Here is a 22,421-nt window from a genome sequence, read left to right as displayed (position 1 = left end):
GCGGCGATTCGTTTAACAACGGGGCAAAAGTCACTCAAACCAATGTCTCCTTTAGCGACAGGAATTGGAGGGGGTCGTCTCGATGGTGGGTCGTTCAGGCGAGGACTCCCTGTTCAGAGCCGGGCGCTGGGAGAGGGGAACCCCTCCCTGTCCGCAGAAACAACAGATACACACAACACGCAGCTCTTACTGTGCACACACGTGATGTGTTCCTCCCGCAGCAGACCGGGCTGAGCCATGTTCTCGGCTGGCCTCTCTTCGGCCTCTTCGGGAGCCGCCTCGACCGGCCGGCCCTCGCCTTCCGCCCGGCCGGCCAAAGGATCCACCGGCCACTTGCTGTCCCGGCTCCCTTGGAAGAGTTTCTCAGCCACGTGGCCTCCGATGCTACAGACGTTGCTGATGAGGATTGTGGCGTCCGGCAAGCCGGGCAAGGAGCAGAGGTCGCCGTCCGCCGGAGGGAGACAGGCAAAGCCATTGGGAAGGGCATCCAGAGCGTCTGCAGGACAGGGGCGGGGGAGAGAAGTTTGGGGTGTGTGTGTGTGTGCTTCCAGCCAGAAGTTTCCCCAGCCGGAATGGCCATCGTCAGGAAGTGAGGGGAGCCGAATGTCAACCTCATCAAATAGTTCTACGGTCTTTTTAGAGTTGCCAACAGAAAGGGAGAGGGAAGCAGTGCGGCGGCTGGGAAACCGAAAGCGCATTCTGTAACTAGTTTTTCAACGATAGCAACTAGGTGACTGACGTTTCTGCCATGCAAAATTCTAACTGGAGACCATGATCGATGATTCAGGGCAATGGACGTGTCTCATTGGAGAATATGAATGATGATACACCCAGAGGGGTGGGGGGAAAACCAGGGTCAAAGGTGACAATGAATCATGCGTCACAGAGTCTGGCTACACCCAGGCAGTGCTGACATGTTAGCTCCCAATAAATCCTTTCGAAGTTTTGGAAGTTTCTGTTCTGACCCAGGCTTCGTCAATCGTAATGAATTGCCAACTTGTTTTCAAAGCAAAACCTATTTTATTGCAATGCTGGGAACTGCTTTCATTCCCAGCCGGAGCTAATCTTAAACAGTTCCCCTAAGATAAGCGCCCACCTTTCAGTGCTGTGGAAAGCTGCCAAAAACAGAAGTATGCAATTAACTATAAAAGAAACCAACCGAAGTACAAGAAAAAAACCAACCAGAGTACACTGAGCTTCAAGGAGGACTTGGAACTGATCAAACAACCTTGCTTCCTGCAAAGAGTTCATCATTGAGGGCTGACTTTTATCCCTTATGGGAGGGGCAATCACCTTCCAGCCTTACTCTCGAGTCGCCCCTTTTGTTTCAGCTACTCTTGCCTTCTGGCAGCTCTGTGCATACGTACACTGGGAACAGGCTCCCCTGGCTCCTCTTCCTCGCTGCTGCCAGACTCTGAAGGCTCCGGATGCAGCACCCCACTCCCAGATGGTCCTGGCCCCATCCCTGCATCGGACGCAGGACCCTCATCCGAGTCCTCTCCAGACTCCCTGACTGGTCCCCTTTCTTCCCCACTGTCCGATTCCGCTGCCGTCTGCACCGGCTGCCGGCGAACGACAAGAGTTTGGCTCGAGACTCATGATTTAAGGGGGCTTTGCAGGAAACAATTCGTTCATTCATTTGTTGCCGCAGTCTGTGCATCTCAGAGACTCTGTCCTTGTCAGCACTGCGTTTGGAATATAGTTACTTGACAGCTCTCCAAGCTAAATAAGGTCTGTGCTCCTCATCACACCCTGGAAAGACTGTTTGCCAGGCCTTTGGCTGAATGTGAATGCCAAGAATTCACCTTCGTTTAAGAAAAGGGGTTTTGCTGGGACAAAAAAACTTTAGGTCAGAACAAGCCGGGGGGAAGGGTTGGACTAGAAGACCTCCAGGGTCCTTTCTGCATTCTGGCTGGTCTTGGATGAGGGTTCCCCTGAAGCCTCCCTCCTTCCGTTTGTTGTTCTGATCGCTGTGGGGGTTTGTTTTGCGCGTGCTTTTGACAATCGGTTGAAGGCAAAAGGAGAGAGGGGGAACGTCAAGAGGACGGGATGGTTAGGGAGGGTCACCAAAACGACGAACGTGAATTTGGGCAAAGCATGGGAAGAGAGCGGAGGGCCTGGAGTGCTGTGGGCTCCATGGGAGTCGTTGGGCTCCTGTCTCCTTGAGCTGCAATGCCCTCTCCTCCTAACGACATAAGCTGGTGTTAAATCAGGGCTCCCATTGACTGGCGAAGGGCCCGTTTCTTCGGTCATGTCCACGGCTGTTTTTGTACTGGTTCACCCAACAATCTCAGTAGCTGCAAAATTGAATGGATGTCCCACGTATAGCCCAACGCACGCTTTTGGCTAGGGCAGGGGTCTCCAACCTTGGCAACTTTCAAGACCTGTGGACTTCAACTCCCAGCTGCCTGGGGAATTCTGGGAGTTGAAGTCCAGATATCTTCAAGCCTAACTGGGTGGAGAATTCTGGGAGTTGTAGTCCAGATATCTTCAAGCCTAACTAGCTGGGGAATTCTGGGAGTTGAAGTTCAGATATATTCAAGCTTAACTGGGTGGAGAATTCTGGGAGTTGAAGTTCAGATATATTCAAGCCTAACTGGCTGAGGAACTCTGGGAGTTGAAGTCCACAGGTCTTAAAGTTGCCACGGTGCTAGAGAGAAGTTCCTGTTCTGGTTCGCCGGCAGCAGGTGCGGATGGCAGAGGAGAGCGAGGACTCAGAGGAGGGGCCAGGACAATCAGGGAGTGGACTGCTGCCTTCAGAGATTGTTGGGGGTGGCAGCAGTGATGAGGAGGTTCCCAAGGAGCCTGTGCCAAGTGCGCGCAGGATTGCTCGTAGGAAAGAGCAGCTGCAGCAGCACAGGTGACTCAGGAGTAAGGCTGCAAGGTAATGGCCCCTCCTTCAAGGAGATAAAAGCCAGCTGTGAATGGGACGTTCTTTGCAGGAAGCAAAGGCGTTTTGAAAATCAGCCTCATGGACATTATAGTATCTTAAGTTGCTATTTGAAGACTCTTGCGTTGTGAAATATTTCTTATCTGTTATTCTTGGCAGCCTCGTGCAGTTTTGGTGAGGCTTGTGCTTATCAAACTTAATTAGTTTGCAGCAGCCTTTTAACCGGGGATTCGTTAAGAATCATTAAAAGGTTTCTGTTCCCTTTGGTTCGCATTGGTTTTATTGGAGAAGGGTTTGGGTCAGAACAGTTCCTCAGCTCCAGCACGACTCCGAAAGACTAAACTTTTGGTCCCGATAACTGACCCAGATTGGATCCTGCAACATTCTCCTGGGACACGTATATTGGCCTTCAGTGCGTGAAAAATATGAACCATGAAATAGGACTTTCCCCACCCTACCACAAAGTGAGGTGCCAGAGATGGAGGCCTCCTTCCTGAACAGTTTTCCAAACCACAAAATGAGACCCCGAGAGACAATCCTTATAACCACCACACATCAAGTCCCAACAGCCTGTGATACCACTTCACAGCACGATGGAGTGACTATACCCAAATTGCTCGGCCTTTACCCTCTCCATCCCTGAGTCTCAGCCTGAGAGGTGCAGACTTCCAACTCCCAGAATTCCCTATCCAGCAAGAATTCAGCCTGGATTCTCCAGAATTCAGCCTGGAAAGGACAAGGACACATTGGGGCTGGAGTTTATCGCATTTTTTTTTATTTGATTGGGTAGCTTTCTTAATAGATAGTGGGAATGCAATTGAAGTAATATACCTTGAGTTCAGCAAAATAAAATAAACAACCCATGGCAAGCTAAATTAATAAAAAGGTTAAATATGGGCTACATGGTATTGTGGTCCTCCGGCGGCCTGTGGAGACAGCAGCAGAGTCGGACAGTGGGGAGGAACATGGGCCATTCCTGGAGTCTGGGGAGGAGGACTCGGACGAGGAAATCTGCGTCCGAAACAGGGATGGGGCCAGGGCCATCAGGGAGTTATGTGCCGACTTCAGAGCCTCTAGAATCTGATAGCAGCGAGGAAAAAGAACAGCGGGAGCTTGTTCCCAGTGTGTGCATTCAGAGCTGCCAGAAGGCAAGAACGGTTAAGACAAAAGGGGCGATTGGGGAGTAAGGCTTGGAGGTGATTGGCCCCTCCTGTGACATAAAGGAGAAGCAAAGGGACAGGAGTCTTCGCAGGAAGCAACCTTCGTTTCCTTGTGGTCGGTTTTAAAATCTGAAGCTCTGTTTGGCCTTGTACAGCTAATGGGCCATTTAGTCGTTGGCACCATTTCAAGGGAGATTAAAGGTGGGTGCTGATCAGCCTTATCCCGAAGGACGGTGGCAGAACTTCTGTTGGACTGTTTGGGACTCATTACGGGCTGGGAATGACTATAATTCACAGCCGTTGAAATAATAAAAAGAGGGTTTGGGGGACTAAGTGTGTGATTGTTATTGTCTCAGGAAGCCTTGGTCAGAACACATGGCCTGACCATTAAATGGGAAACTGATATGCTGGCTAGGGAATTCTGGGAGTTGAAGTCCATCCCTCTTGGAAGACGCGGAGTTCGAAAAATACTGTTTTACCTTTTCGGGGCACGTTATGGATTTATCTTCTAACTTATCTCGTTCAGATCAATAAATATCTGGGCCCAGAGAACCATTAATAAATGCTGCAATTTGAAAAGACAACCTTCCGCTGATCCTTCGTTCTAGACTGGATCTGGGTTCTAGAGCAGGAAAACACACACGCACACACACATCCAGATTGTCTTTTACCTCCATCTCCGTCCAGGTCGTGCTGAGGCTCTCCCATCTTCCTAGTCCTGGGGGACACTTGAACCCCTCGGGCTGGGTATTTGAGCAGGGCGGCCGGTTCTTCCACCCCGACTTCCATCACGCCGGGCTCCTTCTCGAAGCTCACCCGCTGGAGCTCCATGTACTGAGGATAGGGGGATGCCTCGTCCATCAGGGCCTCCAGCAGGCCGAGGCGGGAGTGATGAGGAGTGGATGGAGACAGGGGGAAGGCTCCACCCAAGGCGTAGTCCAGGTGGGGCTCAGAAGGGTGGGGCTGGTCCTTGGCCGCGCTTTGGCAGTCCTCTGCCTCCGCTCCCAAAGGGCAGCTTTTCTTAAAGACGGGCAGGTGGTTGTCATCGGGCTGGGAGCTGGGGGAGAGGGACACGGAAGACCGGGCCCGTTTGGCCCCTCCCCGCCGGCGTCCCTTGGTGGCCATCTTGCCCAACAGCTTCCAGTGGAAAGCCAGGGAGCTCTTGGAGTATAGGAACATGCGGAAGGCACGCAGCGCTCGTTGTCGCTTACGGCGGAAACAATGTCTGGAGGTCCCCAGGAGCTGCGGGCGTCGTCGGGCCTGGGCGATGTGGAAGGCCAGGCCCCTGCCCGCCACTCCTGCCCAACTTCCCCGGGGGCTTTGTGCCGCGAGTGCCGAAGGGGCCCCCGCCACCCCCAGCTGGAGACGCGGGAGAGATCCCATCGACCCTCACGTTGTTCCTCGTCGCTGCTGGAGGACAAGGGGTTGAAACTGGGGAGGGGCTTCTGGGCGCAGGCCAGGTGCCGGCTCCCTTCGAAGCAGCTGCCTCGTTGGTGCTCCGGGTCCCGCCATTCCCGGGAAGGCCGGCAAAATTGGTCTGGGTGTCCTATGGGGTCAGGGAGGCCGGGGGAGGGCCCCCAATACTTCTTGTCTTGGATGCTTTCCTTCATCGCTTCAATGGGCTGAAGGGAGGAAGAAAGAGAGAGAGAGAGAGAGGCGCAGCTCTGATCAGGAAGTGACAGGTGGGCTTCAAACCAGAAGCATCCCAAAACCCATTTCACTCCCTGGGGCAGGGGTCACCAACCTTTTGGACCTCAGGGACCACCAAACTCCTAATTTTAAATCCTGCGGACTGGAGACCCTAGGAAACCCCCCCCAAAAAATGCCTGCAGGAAAATCCCCTACCCCATTTTCCTACCCATCGATCGTTCTTTGAGATCTCCAGCTCCGTTCTCAGCGGGGGGAGACTTTGGTTGTGTGCAAGGAAAACAGCAGAAGCCGCAGAAAGAAGTCTTTTTTCTCTCCCCAAACTCCGCCAGAAATGAGTCTTTCTGAGACTTGTTGCGCCGGCGCGCAGCCTCTTTGAGCAGGAGGCCTTGCAGGGTCCCAAAGACTCATTTCTGGCGGTGTTTGGGGGAGAGAAAGAAGGACTTTGGTTGCTTTCCTTGCGTGCAGCCAAAAGCAGGAGGAGGAGAAAGTGGAAAGAAGCAACCCGGTGGCCAGGCAAGGCATGTGGGATGCGTGGGGCAAGTTCCTCCCCCTCTGCCCTTTCCCTCTCCCCTCACTACGTGTTGCTCGCAATGCAAGCGACGCAGCTGTTAGGGATAACATTGGTTACCTAACTTAGTTTGGGTAGAATAATATATAAACTATGTTAGTGAGTTTAAGTGTATGTATCACTTTAAACTGTAAACCAAGTTTTTAGGTGCGGCTGTAAAATCACCATAAGAGGGAGCAAGAGAGCTCACTGTTCCTAGGCTTTACTGGAATGCTGACAATGATGGCTTGATGGTGATAACTGCGTGTTTGCTGAGAGAAGAAAAGGGGTTTGATTTTCTTCATATCTCTGACTGCAAAGAGATATATCACTGGACTGATTGATTGTAAGTTTAATGAACTCTTTTTGACACTGGACTTTGCAAACTGAATAACCCCGGACTGACTGAACTTAGTGTATGACATATGGACTGTTTTGACTATGCTATAACTCTTGCTGGAATAAAACTATTTAACTTGCACAGTGTATCTGTCTTACTGAGTGTAAGCTACTACAACGTTTTGTCTCACATATCTGCCTGCCTGCTAGACTGCCGTTGCACGTTCTGCTAGGGTGTATATCCCTAACACTAGCCTTGTATTCCCACGTAGCCTGGATTAATTGCTTTGGGGGTGACATTTCTATGCGGACCACCAAAATTTTCTCGCAGGCCCTGGGGGACCCAAAAACGGTGCCTTGATGATCAGAGGAACCCACAACACAGTTAGGGGACTTCAGCTCATTCCCTGTTGAGTGCAGCCGTATTTATTAGCTATTTACTTCATCTTGACTACCTTGTAAGTAACTTGAGGTGGCAAGCATGCATAACACTCCCTTCTCTTTTGTCCGTCCCCCCCCCCAACCACCACCCTGTGAGGTGCATGGGGCTGAGAGAGAGGAACTGGCCCAGTCACCCAGTGGGGTTTTCAGGCTTAAGGTGGGATTGGAACTCACTGTCTCCTGGTGTTTGAACCGAAGTCACCCAGACAGATTTCATGCCTAAGGTGAGACTAGAACTCTCTCTCTCCTGGTGATTGAACCAAAGTCACCCAACCAATTTTCATGCCTAAGGTGAGACTAGAACTCCCACTCTCCTGGTGATTGAACTAGTCATCCAGCCGGCTTTCATGTTAAACAGGGACTGGAACTCTCTCTCCTGGTGATTGGCTCAAAGTCACCCAGCTGGCTTTATGCCTAAGGTGGGACTAGAACTCACCATCGCCTGGTGCTTGGCCCAAAGTCACCCAGTCAGCTTTCATGCCTAGGGCAAAACTAGAACTCACCGTCTCCTCGTTTCTAAGTCAGCCCCGTAACCACTAGGCTCCTTAACCCAGACTTTAGCCACAATTTCCACAATTTTCTCCATGGCAGCGACCACTTTAAAAACAGATCAGACTCCAAAGCCCAGAGCATTTTCAGAGCCACCCATGTTCCTCTCCCACAACAGCTTCCAAAAGAGTCAACCCTGCCTGTGACAACTCTCTGGAGTCTGGACAGTTCTTCCTTTTCCCTCTTCGATGTTCAAGGTTCATTTGAATGCCTAGCACTACCTGAGCAAGGGGGGCTGGATTAGAAGACCTCCAAGGTCCCGTTCCAGCCCTATTCTGATGGATTGACTGTTGTTGCTTTATGTTTAAACGACACACTGTTGTTTGGAGAAGATGCTTCACCTGCATTTACTTGGTGAGCAAAGGGCTATGACATTTGCTTGCCCACTGGCCCGCTTGGCTTGAGCTGCCCATACAGGTAGATAATCCTTGGCTTACAACCGTTTAGTGACCGTTCCTTAGATGCAACAGCACTGAAAAGTGAGTGATTGTAGAGTTCCCCAGGCGGCCAGGCTGTAAGCTGACTGGGCTTCCACTCCCAGAGTTCCCCAACCCTAACCCTAACCCATCCTGGGAGTCGTAGTCCAGTCATCTTAAAGCATGGCCAGGTGGGGAATCCTGGGAGTCGTAGTCCCCAACTCCTAAAGTGGCCAAGACTGGACCTTCCCTGCTTTAAAACCTTCTCGGTCGCCCTGCCCCAATTCCCACCAAGGAAATCGAGGCTAGGCTCAGCCACACTTAATCCCCCGATTTGGGGAGGGGGTCAGTGGGGCGCAGGAGAAGGGGGAGGTAAGCCCTCCCCCTCCCGTCCAGGCAGCCCAGGGCCCCCTCCAACCCATGGGGCCACTCGGGGGCTCCCCCTACCCACAGCCATTGGGGGCAGCCGACGAGACCCCCGCGGGGCAGAGGGCGTGGCCGGGCGCGAGAGGGGCGTGGCCGGGAGGGTCGGGGGCCGCATGGCGCGCGGGGCACGACGGGAGGGGCGCCGGGGGGGAGGTGGGAGGAGGTAAGGGAGGCCGGGGTGGGGGGTGTGGGGAAAGGGGTCCGAGCCTCACCGTCCGCGCAGCGACCCCAGGCGCAGCCCTCCGCGGAAAGAGAGGCCGGGCCGCGAGGGAGGTCCGCGCTCGCTCTCTCTTCCCGCCGCCGCCGCCGCCTCCTTTCCTCACAAACTGCCGCGGCTGCCGGCGCCGCCCTATGGCGTCATCAAACGGCGTCGGGTGGAAAGGGCGGGGATGCCTATCGACGAAGGGAGAGAGGGCGCTGGGGCGCGTGACGTCACACGCGCCGCCGCCGCCCCTCTCCGCCCGAGCGCTCCTCCTACCCCACTCCACGCTCCTTTTCGCGCGAGGCACGACGGGATTGGGCACCGCCTTCGAGGTGGGGTGCTGGGAGTTGTAGTCCCGAGCAGGAATATGGGGGCCTGGGCTTTCCCGTTTCCCCTCGAGGGATGGTGCCCAGTTAGCATCCTGCCTGGCATGGGTATGCCCCCCCTCTGCCTGCCAAGTGGGCCCAGCGCCCCTCCCAGGCCAGGCCTGGTTGAAGTGGGGGTGGGCTCCACACCTCTCCTCACTATCCTTGCCTGGCACACTGGGCCTCTTGGGCATGGTGCCCCCCCTTAGTGCCCAGACCAAACCGACACGAGGCAAGGCAGGCGAGACCAAATCTCCGTTTTTATTCGCACTGCAATTCCAGGCTGATGGGCGAGGCCTTTGGGAGGCTTCGTCGGCGTCTTCGGACCAGGAGCCAGGCCACGAGGGAGAAGGGCCACGACCAGGGCGCCCATCTGCGGCAGCAGCAGAGGCCAGCCTGGCACTTTTCCCCAAGGTTGCTTCCCATCTGAAGGGGAAGCAGAGAGAGAGAGAGAGACAGCTTTTTGGGGGTGTCAGACAACTTTTAAGACTGGTGGACTACAACTCCCAGAATGCCCCAACCAGCAACTTTATCAGTGGACTACAACTCCCAGAATGGATTGCAACTTCTAAAATGCCTAGCCAGCAACTTTAAGACCGGTGGACTGCAACTCCCAGAATGCCCCAGCCAGCAACTTTAAGGCAGGTGGATTGCAATACCCAGAATGTGTTGCTGGCTGAGGATTCTGGGAGTTGCCGTCCACCCGTCTTAAAGTTGTCAAGTTTGAAAAACCCTGTAAATGTAGCACAAGGACCTTCCTTAGACTAGTCACAGGCTTCTCAAATTACACGGAGACCTCTTTGGTTCTAACCCCCTGGCCAGGACAACTGGACTTGCATGACTTCCAAAGCATGGGGTGTAAGCTTACTCTTAGAGTAAGCTTTGAGTTGCTCCAAAGAGAAGAGGGTCAATTGATTCTCCAAAGCACCAGAAGGCAGAAAAAGAACCAACGGGTGGAAATTAATCCAGGAGAGAAGCAACCTAGAACTAAGAAATATCCTGACAGGGAGGACAATGAACCTGTGGAACTGCTTGCCAGTGTGGCTGCTCCAACACTGGAGGCTTTTAAAAAAGAGATTACAGAGTCATTTGTCTAAAATGAATCTCCTGCTGGAGCAGGGGGTTGGACTAGATGACCTCTGAGGTCCCCTCCGACTCCGTTAGTTCTCTCGTGCTCTCCTGCTAGAGCAGGGGTTGGGCTAGAACAGGGTCGGCAACCTTAAACATTCAAGAGAGCCACAAAGTCCTAACCGGAAGCCCCCCCAGGTTCAATTCCAGAGCAGACTGGACTCTATGGCGGTCCCCCAACCATAGAGTCTCCTAGCACGGCATCCTTTTTCCTCTACCTATCCTAACCAAAAGCCCTATCAATTGTGGAGCTGACCAGACTCTATGGCAGTTCCTCCACCATAGAGTCTCATGAGGGATTAAAAGAGCCACATATGGCTCCGGAGCCACAGGTTGCTGACTCCTGGACTAAGAAGACCTCCAAGATCCCTTCCAACTCTTGTTATTGTGCAATAGCTCTTGCATGGGGGGTTGGACTAGATGACCTCCAAGGTACCTTCCAACTCTTGTTATTCTGATTAACCCCCCAAGCCAAAGCTTTCTCTGGTTTGGCTGTGCCCACCTTTAGCGGCCATGTTGACCGCTTGTTTGGGGAGAGTTGCAGCAGTGTAGGCAGCCGCATCTTCCAGGGGGCTGGGCAGCCCCTCAGCCTTGATGCCCAGCACTGCTCTCTCTGTGCCGGAAAATCGAGGGTTTGATGGGTGAGCCAGTGCCAACATCGATGCCAGAGCGGCCACTCGCTGCCTGCTGCCTGCGACTGCTTCTGTCGGGTCTCTGAATCCCGAGCCTTCTTGTGCCCCACTGAAGAAGAGGGGGCCTTGCTGGATGAAAGCTGACAAGGGGGAAGAAGAAGCATTAGACCAACCCAAGGAAATCATCATCATCATCCAATGACCTGGGCAACTGAATGAAGTTTTGAGTGTTTTACTGGCCGGATGCCTTTCCTGTCGCCAGGGCGGAGTTTTGTTTGGCAAATATATTCATAGTCATAGTCCACAAGTCGTAAAGTGGCCCAGGTTGGAGACCCCTGCCTTATGCGGTGCTTACCTTCCAGGCAGAGCCCCGAATGATCCTTCCGATCCACTGAGGCCCTGGATGATCCCACTTGCTCTCCGATGGGAGGGATAGTTACCTTTGGCCTGGCTGGTATCAGTTCTGTCCAGAGTAGGGGAAAAAAGCACCTGCTGAGATGTACATGAACCCGTATATCTAACACAGGTTGTCCTCCATTTACAACCGGTCCTTTAGCGCGGGTTCGAACTTGCAATGGCCCTGAAAGGAGTGAGTTACGACTCCTTTTTTTTGTGTGTGTGGGGGGGAGTAAGTTTTCTATTTATTTTTTTAACTTGAACATCATCTTCCTTTAAAAGCAGATGTTTTCCATTAACAACATCTCTGTGCTGTTACAATCAAAGTTTCCAATATTCATTGCGTCGATCATAATCCTCTAACCTTACAATAAAAATAATCCACATTGTAACTCTCTTCGTTTCTCCCTTTTAACGTAATCTTCTACTGGAAAATATACGACATTAGGTCTAATAATCTTAACAATCATTAATCAGCATCATCATATTGCTTACCTCTCTATCTTAACATATATTCTTTACTAGCTCGATCCCCATGTGCTTTGCTACAAAACTAGGTGGTGGGGCTTAGTTTTGGGGAGGAAAATACGATGGGGGTGTAGAATTCTGCCTCTGCCTCCCAGCCTCCATCTGGCTAGCGTCCTGTCAGTGTGTGTGAGAGTGGAGGGCTGTTTGAAAACTGAAACAGTATTTGCTGGGTGAGCAAGAAGGAGACAGCAAGGAGCCTGGGCGTGGCTTAGCTCAACTGTTCTGGATTAAAGCTGCTTGGTGCTGCTGTGAAACTAAAACTGAAAGCCCTCTGCTTGTGTTTTGCCTTTGGAAGAGATTTATTTTCAGGTGGGGAGGGGGAGTAGAACTCCTTAGCATCAGAGCGGGATAATAATAATAATTGTAATTGGAGCCCTTGGAGCAATACCTAAAGGGCTGCCTCGCTATTTGGAAATTCTGAATTTATCAGACTTGAATACCCTGATTCTACAAAAAACCACCTTACTTGAATCTCATTAAAGATTAACCAATAATAATAATAATACTAATAATAATACCTTAGCAGTTCCTAGGTCCTTGGTTAGGACTCAAGGTGTTGAGCTACTAACCAGCCCCAAAGGCTGTGAATCTCACTAAAGATAATAATACAACAACAACAACAATAATAATAATAATAATATATGAAATACTAATGCTCTGATGGTCATTTCCAAAAATCCTTTCTTAGTGAGCACCTAGAAGCCAAGAGGAACCTACGTGCCAAATTTCAATTTTGTAGGTTTTACGGTTCTGGAGATTTTGTGATGATGCGTGAGTGGTATTTCGCATTTTATATAGAGAGATTCATTTCTCCCTCTTAACATCTCTTCTAATGAAAATGTAATATTATATTAGGTATAATAACCTTAATAATCATTAATAATCATGTTGTTTACATCTCTATCTTAACATATATCCTTTATTTCACTAATCTCCATTTATTTCTCACTTCTGTTTTTATTCTCCAACCATTCATAAAATACCTCGCACATTCATATAATATTCCATTGGCTCTTTCTCCTTTAGAGCAAGTGTTCATCTGTTCAGTTCTACACATTCTCATATTTTCCTCATCACATTCTCATCCGCAGGGATCTCATCCCTTTTCCAATTTGGGGCAAGCAACCCTTTTCTTGCTTTCCGGTCATTTTGTGAATTCACTGCAGTAGTGAAGTTGAGTCACGGGGTTCTTTAGGTCTATCTGTAGCACCCGAAGGCCAGACAAGGAAAAATGGATGGAAACTTAACAAGGAGAGATTCAACCTGGAAATAAAGAGAAACTTTCTGACAGGGAGAACAATCAACCGATGGAACAGAAGTTGCCCTCGGAAGTTGGAGGGTAGAGGGTCTCCCACTTGGGCGGGGGTTGGACTAGATGACCTATAAGGTCCCTTCCAACTCTGTTAATCTGACTTTAATCTGATTTTAATGAACAAAAGGACCAGGGGAGACAGGAGAGCAGCCTTCCAGTATTTGAGGGTGGGGGGGTTGGACTAGATGACCTCCAAGGTCCTTTCCAACTCTGTTCATCTGACTTTCATCTGATTTGATGAACAAAAGGACCAGGGGAAACAGGAGAGCAGCCTTCCAATATTTGATGGTGGGGGTGGACTAGATGACCTACAAGGTCACTTCCAACTCTGTTAATCTGATTTTAATGAACAAAAGGAGCAGAGGAGGCAGGAGAGCATCTTCGAATATTTGAGGGTGGGGAGGGTTGGACTAGATGACCTCCAAATTCCCTTCCAATTCTGATTATCCATGAAGCCCCAAGCCTTGGAAACTTCAAAAGGACAGCAAAATTTTATCTTTGTTCAGCATTGCCAATTTGTTTGGGGACGACGACAACAGTTGTGGTTGTTTGGTTTCCGCTTTTCGTGAATCAGAATGAAAGTTTTGGCAACCATTGACCAAGGCGGTGTGACATTTTCCTGAACATCAAGAATAGTTCTTGTGCACTCAGTAACCCCGGGAATGAAGAAAATGCTGCCTCGGTGTAATATTGATGCTTCCTTCCTCCAGATGTTTCGAGCTGCAGAATTCCTGTTAAAGCTGACTTGAAATTTTTTTCAGGATCTAAAAAACTTGAAATCTTTTGCAAGAACTTTAAATCCAAAAAGACTTGAAATCTTTTTCAGGATCTTTAAATTGAAAAGACTTGAAATCTTTTGCAAGATCTTTAAATCCAAAAGACTTGAAATCTTTTGCAAGAACTTTAAATTGAAAAGACTTGAAATCTTTTTCAGGTTCTTTAAAATTAAAAGACTTGAAATCTTTTGCAGTATCTTTAAATGTAAAAGATTTGAAATCTTTTTCAGGATCTTTAAATCTAAAAGACTTAAAATGTTTTGCAAGAACTTTAAATCCAAAAGACTCGCAGGATCTTTAAATCGAAAAGACTTAAAATATTTTGCAAGAACTTTAAATTGAAAAGACTTGAAATCTTTTTCAGGATCTTTAAAATTAAGACTTGAAATCTTTTGCAAGATCTTTAAATGTAAAGACTTGAAATCTTTTTCAGGATTTTTAAATCTAAACGACTTGAAATATTTTGCAAGAACTTTAAATCTAAAAGACTTTTAAAATCTTTTGCAGGATTAAAACTCCAATGAACAAAGAAGGAGAGAAAGGACAGCTCAGGCAGCCCAGGCTCGCAGCAGCAAGAATTTGGCAAAAGATGCCAGCAAAAACATGAAAGGCCTCTTATATGTTGGAAATAAAAGAGAGAGAGAAAAAAAATCAAACAGCTGCTTGGTGAAAACAGAAAAATGTTCCGAAGTAGCAAAGAAAAGGCGGATTGATTCAAATCCATTTTGATCTCCCATCAAAGCCCTCATGTTTGAGTGGTAATAAAGCTGAACTTAAGATCTCTCTTTATCTCTGTTGAGGTAATTCCCCGTTAGGAGAATGAGCGCATACAGGGAGACGTATTGAGAGAAGTGTTGAAGAATACACACACAGCACACAAATACACTGTACAGTAAATGTAGGTTTTTACTTCCAATAAAGGTTTTAAGCAAAGTTCAAGATCAGCAGTCCATAGTCATTCACGGTTAAATCAGTCAGTTTTCAATCCAGGGATAATCCAGTAACAAAGTCCAGTGTCAAAAACAGTTCAGTATCAGACTTACATCCAATCCATGAATATCAGTCAATTAGAAGGAACAGCAATACGAAGGAAACAGACTCACTCAGACTCACTCTCTTCTGAGACTAAGACTAAGACTAAACAACCCAGGTTTCTGGCTCCATCTTATGTCCGTTTGAGAAACCACACCCAATTACACTTTTAGGATTCTTTTAAAGAGACAGTATTAAAATGTCTATCCTGGTTTATATATTGACCAACCCAAATACCTGTTAGGTGACTTACATTCCTAACAATCTCTACACATTGAAAAACTCATTGGGACAGGTAAAGTGATAAAACTCCTGGATAATGGCAAAATTTCTGGGCAATGAAATCAGCAGTCTAATACCTGGCAAATTCTGGGCAAAAAAATAATAAGCTACTGATTTCTGGGGGGAAGAAAACCCCAATTCATTTATTATTGGAATCTGCAAGGTTTCATCAAGATTAATGCTCCCGTTAATCCGTGTAAATACGTGGCAGGGAAAAATGATAAAGCAGCCTATTGATTTAAAGCCAGAAATATTTCTATTGGGGATTCTACCCCAAAAAAAACCATAGTAAGGGAAATGCATATTTAGTTATCCATATATTAACGAGAATTGTATTTGTGCAAAGCTGGAAGAGTGAAGAGATACCTACGGATGAGAATGTGGTTAGGAAAATATTAGAAAGAAATGAATAGACGAACGTTGGCAATTAAGGAGAAAGAGCAAACTGAATATTGTACGACATGGGATTTATTTTATCAATGGGTTAAACAACAAAATTGGAAGTTAGAAACAGGGGAAATAAAACAAAGTACCGTAGATACGTAAAAAGAGAAGAAGCCAATGTGTGGGTGGTCTCCCATGGAAAGAATGAGACACAAGCGTGCATACTCGGGATGGGAGCCCAGAATAAATTCCAGTGCTTCCTTTTATTGAGATTTTTGTACATAGTCAGCATAATTACATTGGGGATTAATAATTAGATATAGTACAGGCTTGTTTGCAGTTGTTTAAGCTGCCTCCTTGTTTGTATTTGTCCTTATTGTTCTCTTTTCTTTGCATTACCTTAGTGACCTTTAAACAGGCATGTATGTATAAAGCATTATATTAATCATTACTCAAGCCCAGGCCAAAGTTTATTATTCCCACATCTCCCCTGTTTTAGTTTTTTGATGATCGCGGATGCCTCGGTAGCTTTTCGCCATCTGCAACAGCAATTCTCCTTCCGTAGGCTTCACCTGACACATTCCTAAAAGTCCAGGGAGACATTGAATACAACAGCATACACAGAGAGAAAATATAATAAGCAATATCGCTCCAACAATTAGGTGATGAATCCATGAACCATCTGGCAACCAGGACCAAAGTGCAGACCACACGTCCAGTCCCTCACCCTCCGATTGTAATGGATTCTCCTTCAGGGTTTGTTCCATATGCTGTATAGTAGCTGTAATGTTTGGAGAATAATCAGAGATATACATGCAACAATGCGTATGAATCACAGCGCAAACTCCCCCTTGCGCAGCCAAAATAGTGTCCACCGCATATCTGGTTTGCAGGACAAAGTCAAGGATTTTTCCTTGCTCTTCTTCAAGCAGCTTTAGCGTTTTAATGGTGTCTTTAAACATAGTAACTGTCCAATTGTTTAAACGATGTAAATCTCTATAGTTCATCATGACTCCTAAAGGAGGAATAACTCCCCTTGATATCTGTGTCCAGTAGTCATGAGTCAAAACAGAGTTTACTTCCGTTGCGGAACGCACATTGCGGATATGAGCAGTCCCCAATGATTTTTGAATGAAATGAGATGGGATTACTTTCCCAAAGGTGCAGACCCCTTTCCATCGTGCTGGCATGCGATCATAGGCCATCCGTCCACACAGCAACCATAAATTTGCTCCCAGGAGATGACCAACCTTATTTGGCTCAGCATAGATTAATTTTGCAAAGGATTCCATTAACATAGCCAAATAAGTGGACGATGGTGCGTATTTCCCATTCGCACATTTGTACAACTGGTTTTCTCTCGTGGTGGGACAACATGTGGCAGGAATATATGGACACCTATTTTCATTGATCAAAGATGTGATATCATATCGAGAAATGTTATGTACAAAGTAAGTGAGATTTTTAGTTTTCATGTCACCCGAATAAATCCGATTTCCATTGCTAATAACAATTGTTTTGTTGCAAAACGGATATGTCCCCAAGTAAGTCATATTTTCTACTGTCTCATTGTGGGTCCAGCAGATACCCGCCACCTCTTGGATTCGGCTTCCAAGGTGTAAGGTATTTATGTTACTTGTAGTCCAACTGTTAGACCACATCCCCGAACAACCATAGCATTGTCCCTTATACCAGTCACCTTCGGCCAGAGGTACTGCAACCATTGGAAGCCCTGATGTTTTGTGAGTTGGCATGTGCATACATATCCAACAATCAGTTTTATTATGAAGGTTTGCTAGCTTCTCCATGTCCTGGATCAACGTGTTTCTTTTCCATTCCCCCAAATCCATCCCCTTGCCCCTTTGGCTGATGATAAGGACGCACACAGCGAGCAGGAACCCAAACAACTGTCCCCTCATCTTCAATGGCAGCGTATCCTCGGCCCCAAGTTATCAGCGGGACAGGTCCTCTCCACGTTGGATCTGGTAGTCTCCTATACCGAACTTTCGGTCTTGGCGTACCTGCAGAAGGGGAGGAAGCAAAATGCCTACTGGCTGCCGTAGCAGCAGGAGATCCTGTCATGTTTAAAAATTTAAAGTATATAAAGTAATATTAAGAATGTTTTGTATGTAAGGCAAACCATATCCATCCACTTCCCCCGTTTTTGTTTTTATGTGAAGGAGTGTTATATGGACTAGAAGTTGGCTCAATGTGTCCTAATTGTAGCTGCTCAGCTACCAATTGATGTAAAGCTATAAGCTTTTCCTTTGGAAGTGGCCATTGGTCAATCCAAACTGGCTGAGAGGTTAACAATTGTAATTTTTCCATTATCCAATAACAATTTTTGTGTGAAATTGTGACAGCAAATCTCTACCCCACAAGTTTATATGCAGGGGCAACACAAGAGGTTGAATCCTTGCAGTCTCACCAGTTTCTCTATGCAATGCCTTCAACCAATGTACACTACTTCTTGCAAACTGCATACCACCCACTCCACGAACAGCCGGAGAGTCCTCAAGTGCCCATTCATTTGGCCATTCCTTTTGGCGTATCACAGAGACATCTGCTCCGGAATCTATAAGGCCAGAAAATGATTTTTCCTGAATTTCAATTGTCATTTTTGGTTGGTCTGTAGTCAAATTTTTTGTCAGCGCTAGCAATTCTGCAGCAACTGGAGAACTGGCCATTTCAGTGGACCCAAAACCGCCAGTTCGTGGGATCCCAATTAAAGGATTCATAGGAATGTATGGAAGCAATAATAACTGGGCAATAGATTCACCGGCCATTAATGATGTAGGAGTATCAGTGTACAATTGTATCTTAATGACCCCTCTATAATCTTGATCAATAACCCCTGGAATAACAAAAAACCCTTTTTCTGATGCAGAAGACCTGGGAAGTACCAATCCCACTGTTTTTTCTGGCAGTGGCCCATGCAAATGAGTGTCCTCAATGTACACTTGATTAGGAAAAGTCACATCAATTGAGTTCAACATTTTTAAACCCAAACCTGCACTCCTAGTAATTGCAGGCGATGCTTTTGTGACAGCCTTGGGAGCGGGGCTAGCTGCACGCCCCAAATTTAGTTTCCCAAATTTTGGTTCTGATCAGAGCGACATTGATTTGCCCAATGAAACCCTTTTTGCATTTCGGACAGACCGACTTGGGCGGATGTCCCTATTTTTATTTTTGTTAAATGCCATTCCCCCCAGGGCACGGCACTGGGCTTTAAAATGGCCAGGCTTCCCACAATTAAAACAATTTCCCGTAGGTTTCATCCCTTTTTGTAATGCCATAGCCAAAGTCTCCATGTTGTAAGCCTGAGAACCCACCACTGCACATGCTTTTAACAGATCAGCCAGAGTAACCTCACCTCTAGCCACCAAAGGCTGTAAAATACGCTTGCAGTCAGTGTTTGCATTGAAATTTGCCGGGTAATAGCCAACTGTAGTCTTTCCACAAAATCGTTATAAGACTCAGATGCTGTTTGCTTAATTTGAGAAAAAGACTGTGCTGGGGTTCCCACATCCTGGATGCGGGACAACGCCCCAAGGACAGCTGCCATAACTACGGGAAGTGTGTGATCAGGCAAATTAGCAGCTTGATCAGCAGTGGATTCAAACAAGCCTGCCCCATAGATTTGGTCTGGCGTATACAGCCCCCCTGAATTCCGTCCCCTAGTGATAGCTTCTCTTTGATATTCTGAATCAAAAACCACATACTGAGTAGAACTCAATATCATTCTCATTAAATCTTTCCAGTCATTAGGAATCATGCGTGAGGTAGCCAAACTTGTCAGGAGCCCCTTTGTAAAAGGACTTTGAATACCATAATCTTTAACTGCTTTTTTAATTTCCCTAAGAACTGCTAAAGGAATCGGAACCCATTCAGTCTGCAGATTGCCTTGAGCATCCACTTGCCTATTGACTGGAAACAAATTCATCTGGGGAATCTCATCAGGCTCTAATTTCCCTTCATTGAAAGCCTGATGCATCATTGCTTGAACTTTCCCCGTTTGTGATTGGATTTTCTCCTCTACAGGCGTAGGCACTGTTGGGGTTGAGAAGGCATATTCCAGTTTAGAAGTTGAGGGGTGCAACACAACTCCTTCATAAGGAGGAGGTTCTGCTAAAGGTTTTAAAAGAGGTTGTTGCTGGGTCTCTAAAGCAGTCATAACAACCTTCCAATATATCAAAATTTCAGCTGTTGCCCGTGGCTCTTCATGAAGGATAGTTCCAATTTTCCTCCACGTGTCTAACTTTAAAGATCCCTTCTCTGAATACCAGGGACATTGCAGCCAGATCTCTTGCAGCAGCTCTTTCACATTACCTTTTGAAAGAACTATTTGCTCCCCCCCAGAGGGTTTAAAGATAAAGAAATTTGTCCTGATTAACTTCAGCAGCTCACTAACATGCCGTTCCTGTGGCTGAGAGAGTTTCCCCCCCATGTTCCCTGAAAAAAATCCTATTGTCCAGCAATAGTTAAGTACGTACTTTACCTATTCCAGGCGAGGAAACACGGAGGTCCGGACACGTACCACCTGCAGTGGATCACGTCGGGGTCACCACTTGTGGTGGTCTCCCATGGAAAGAATGAGACACAAGCGTGTGTACTCGGGATGGGAGCCCAGAATAATTTCTAGTGCTTCCTTTTATTGAGATTTAGTGCATAGTAAGCAAAATTACATTGGGGATTAATAATTAGATATAGTACAGGCTTGTTTGCAGTTGTTTAAGCTGCCTCCTTGTTTGTATTTGTCCTTATTGTTCTGTTTTCTTTGCATTACCTTAGTGACCTTTAAACAGGCATGTATGTATAAAGCATTATATTAATCATTACTCAAGCCCAGGCCAAAGTTTATTATTCCCACTTTTTTTTTTTTTTTTTTTTTGTTTTTTTTTTTTTTTTTTTTTTTTTTTTTTTTTTTTTGTAAATTGCCGCGAATCCGCTTTTAATCCTTTTTTTTTTTTCCCCACCAAACCAATAGCGATTAAGTCAGAATCCCACTACTGAGGACCATGTCGCACACGTCCGACCGTTCTAGCATCCCCCTGGTCCATTCAGGCACTTGGTGGCCGATTTGCCCTTACAACAGCCGCCGCGATCCCTTTCCCCGCCGCGTTGCCAACCGAATGAGCACAGCGATTCACTTAACGGCGGGCGGCGAGGAGGCGAGCTGTCCCGACCGGGGGGCCAAAACCGGCAGCCAACATTCTCCCTTAAGCCGCCAGCTACGTTTTGGGGCTCCCCCGTGGCTATAGGGCTCCCGGGTTCTCTTGCAAGTTTGGTCGCTAAGCAAGCGTTTGCAAGAGGAGGACTCTCCCTCCCACCCCACCCTGAAATCATCCGGGAGTTCCAGAGAAAGTGATTGATGGGGATTTTGGAGAATGGAAGAGGAAGTGAAAGTGCCCAGGAATTTCTCTCCCCCTTCCCTCCCCTTTCCCCCTTCTTCCCCTCCCCACCTCGGTCAGTCAGGAGGAGGGAACTTCCTCGGAGCCCCGAACGCTCCTGAACGAGAGAGAGAAAGAGAGGAACAAAAACCCTGTCACCTTCCATCACCATCTCCTCTTTGACAGCTTCTCCTGGAAACCGACCGGTGGTCCCTGGCTCGGGGTCCACGACGAAGGGCCCCAGGGCCATAGCAACCTTGGGAGCAGCCGCCTCCGCTGTGGATGTAAAAAGGTGAGTTTTGAGCCCGGGGGGGGCTTTCCTTCCTGACCAACCCATTGATTAGATGAATTTAACAGAGTTGGAAGGGACCTTGGAGGTCATCTAGCCCAACTCCCCGTCCTCCCAAGCAGGAGACCCTATGCCCTTTCTGACTGATGGGCAGCCCATTCTCTTCTTGAAAGCCTCCAGGGATGATGAACCTCCCACAATCTCCATCAACAAGGAGAATCCATCCTTAACAGGTTAACGGAGTTGGAAGGGACCTTGTAGGTCATCTAGTCTAACCCCCGCCCTCAAATATTGGAAGGCTGCTCTCCTGCCTCCCCTGGTCCTTTTGTTCATTAAACTCAAATTAAAGTCAGATTAACAGAGTTGGAAGGGACCTTGTAGGTCATCTAGTCCACCCCCCGCCCTCAAATACTGGAAGGCTGCTCTCCTGTCTCCCCTGGTCCTTCTCTTCCCTAGACTAGCCAGGCCCAGTTGCTGCAACCGTTCATCGTGTGTTTTAGCTTCCAGTCCACTCATCATCTTTGTTGCTCTTCTCTGCACTCTTTCTAGAGTCTCAACATCTTTTTTACAGTGTGGTGACCAAAACTGATGCAGAACTCTAGGTGTGGCCTTACTAAGGCTTTACAGAGTGGTATTAGTACCTCCCTTGATTTGGATTGTATCCCTCTGCGAATGCAAGAGGGGCGCCCTGGGAAGAGCTACTCCCCAAGCTTCCCCATTGGAATTTCAGCCTAGCAGGCTGGTCGAAGCCCATCTCCGTGGGTTGGGTTAACAGAACAAGAGAGTCGGAAGGGTCCCTCTGGAGGTCATCTAGCCCAACTCCCCTGGTTGGGCAGGAGACCCCGGAGCCTGGATCATTTCAGACAAATGTTGGTCTCTTGTTGAAAACCTCCAAGGAGATGGGAGCCATTTTAACTTCTGGCGGTGTGGCGATTCTGTCTCAATATTTTTCTATAAGAAAAATCTTGCTCAGCACGTATACCTCTCAGAGCAAAGTTCACTAAACTGACAGGAAAATAACTGACAGGAAGAAGCTAAATTGATAAGATTAACACAGAGGTCTGTGTCAGATAAAAGTAAAGACATATTTCACAAAAGCCTGTGAAAGGATGTATATTCAAAAGTCTGTCAGATAAGATGTGTATTCTGTAAAGACATGTTTACCGGAAAACTATTAATCAATAACAGCCAAGAAGTTCGTTATTTGTATCACTTGTAGCCTGGTCTAAAGATAAACTTTGTAACTTCTTTGTCTTTCTGTAAACCCCCTCACCCCCTCTTTTCAGC

The 22,421-nt window shown here is 47.7% G+C and overlaps 1 protein-coding gene across 1 annotated transcript in view; it reads right to left on the bottom strand.

Moving 5' to 3' along the window:
• The window catches only part of LOC113428234 (sentrin-specific protease 3), a 31,259-nt gene extending 22,490 nt beyond the window's left edge, over window positions 1–8,769 (bottom strand). Inside the window, 4 exon segments of the mRNA XM_087947632.1 lie at window positions 191–496; window positions 4,722–5,402; window positions 5,405–5,672; window positions 8,631–8,769. Of these exon segments, the coding sequence (XP_087803758.1) occupies window positions 191–496; window positions 4,722–5,402; window positions 5,405–5,660 (1,243 nt within the window). The 5' untranslated portion in view covers window positions 5,661–5,672; window positions 8,631–8,769.
• Window positions 8,770–22,421: the final 13,652 nt, after the last annotated feature.

The sequence above is a fragment of the Notechis scutatus genome, chromosome Z, assembly GCF_049901735.1.
Source record: "Notechis scutatus isolate UNSWTSFEM ecotype Mainland chromosome Z, rNotScu1.2, whole genome shotgun sequence".
NCBI classification, from domain to species: domain Eukaryota; kingdom Metazoa; phylum Chordata; class Lepidosauria; order Squamata; family Elapidae; genus Notechis; species Notechis scutatus.
This window is presented reverse-complemented; position numbering and strand designations above follow the sequence as displayed.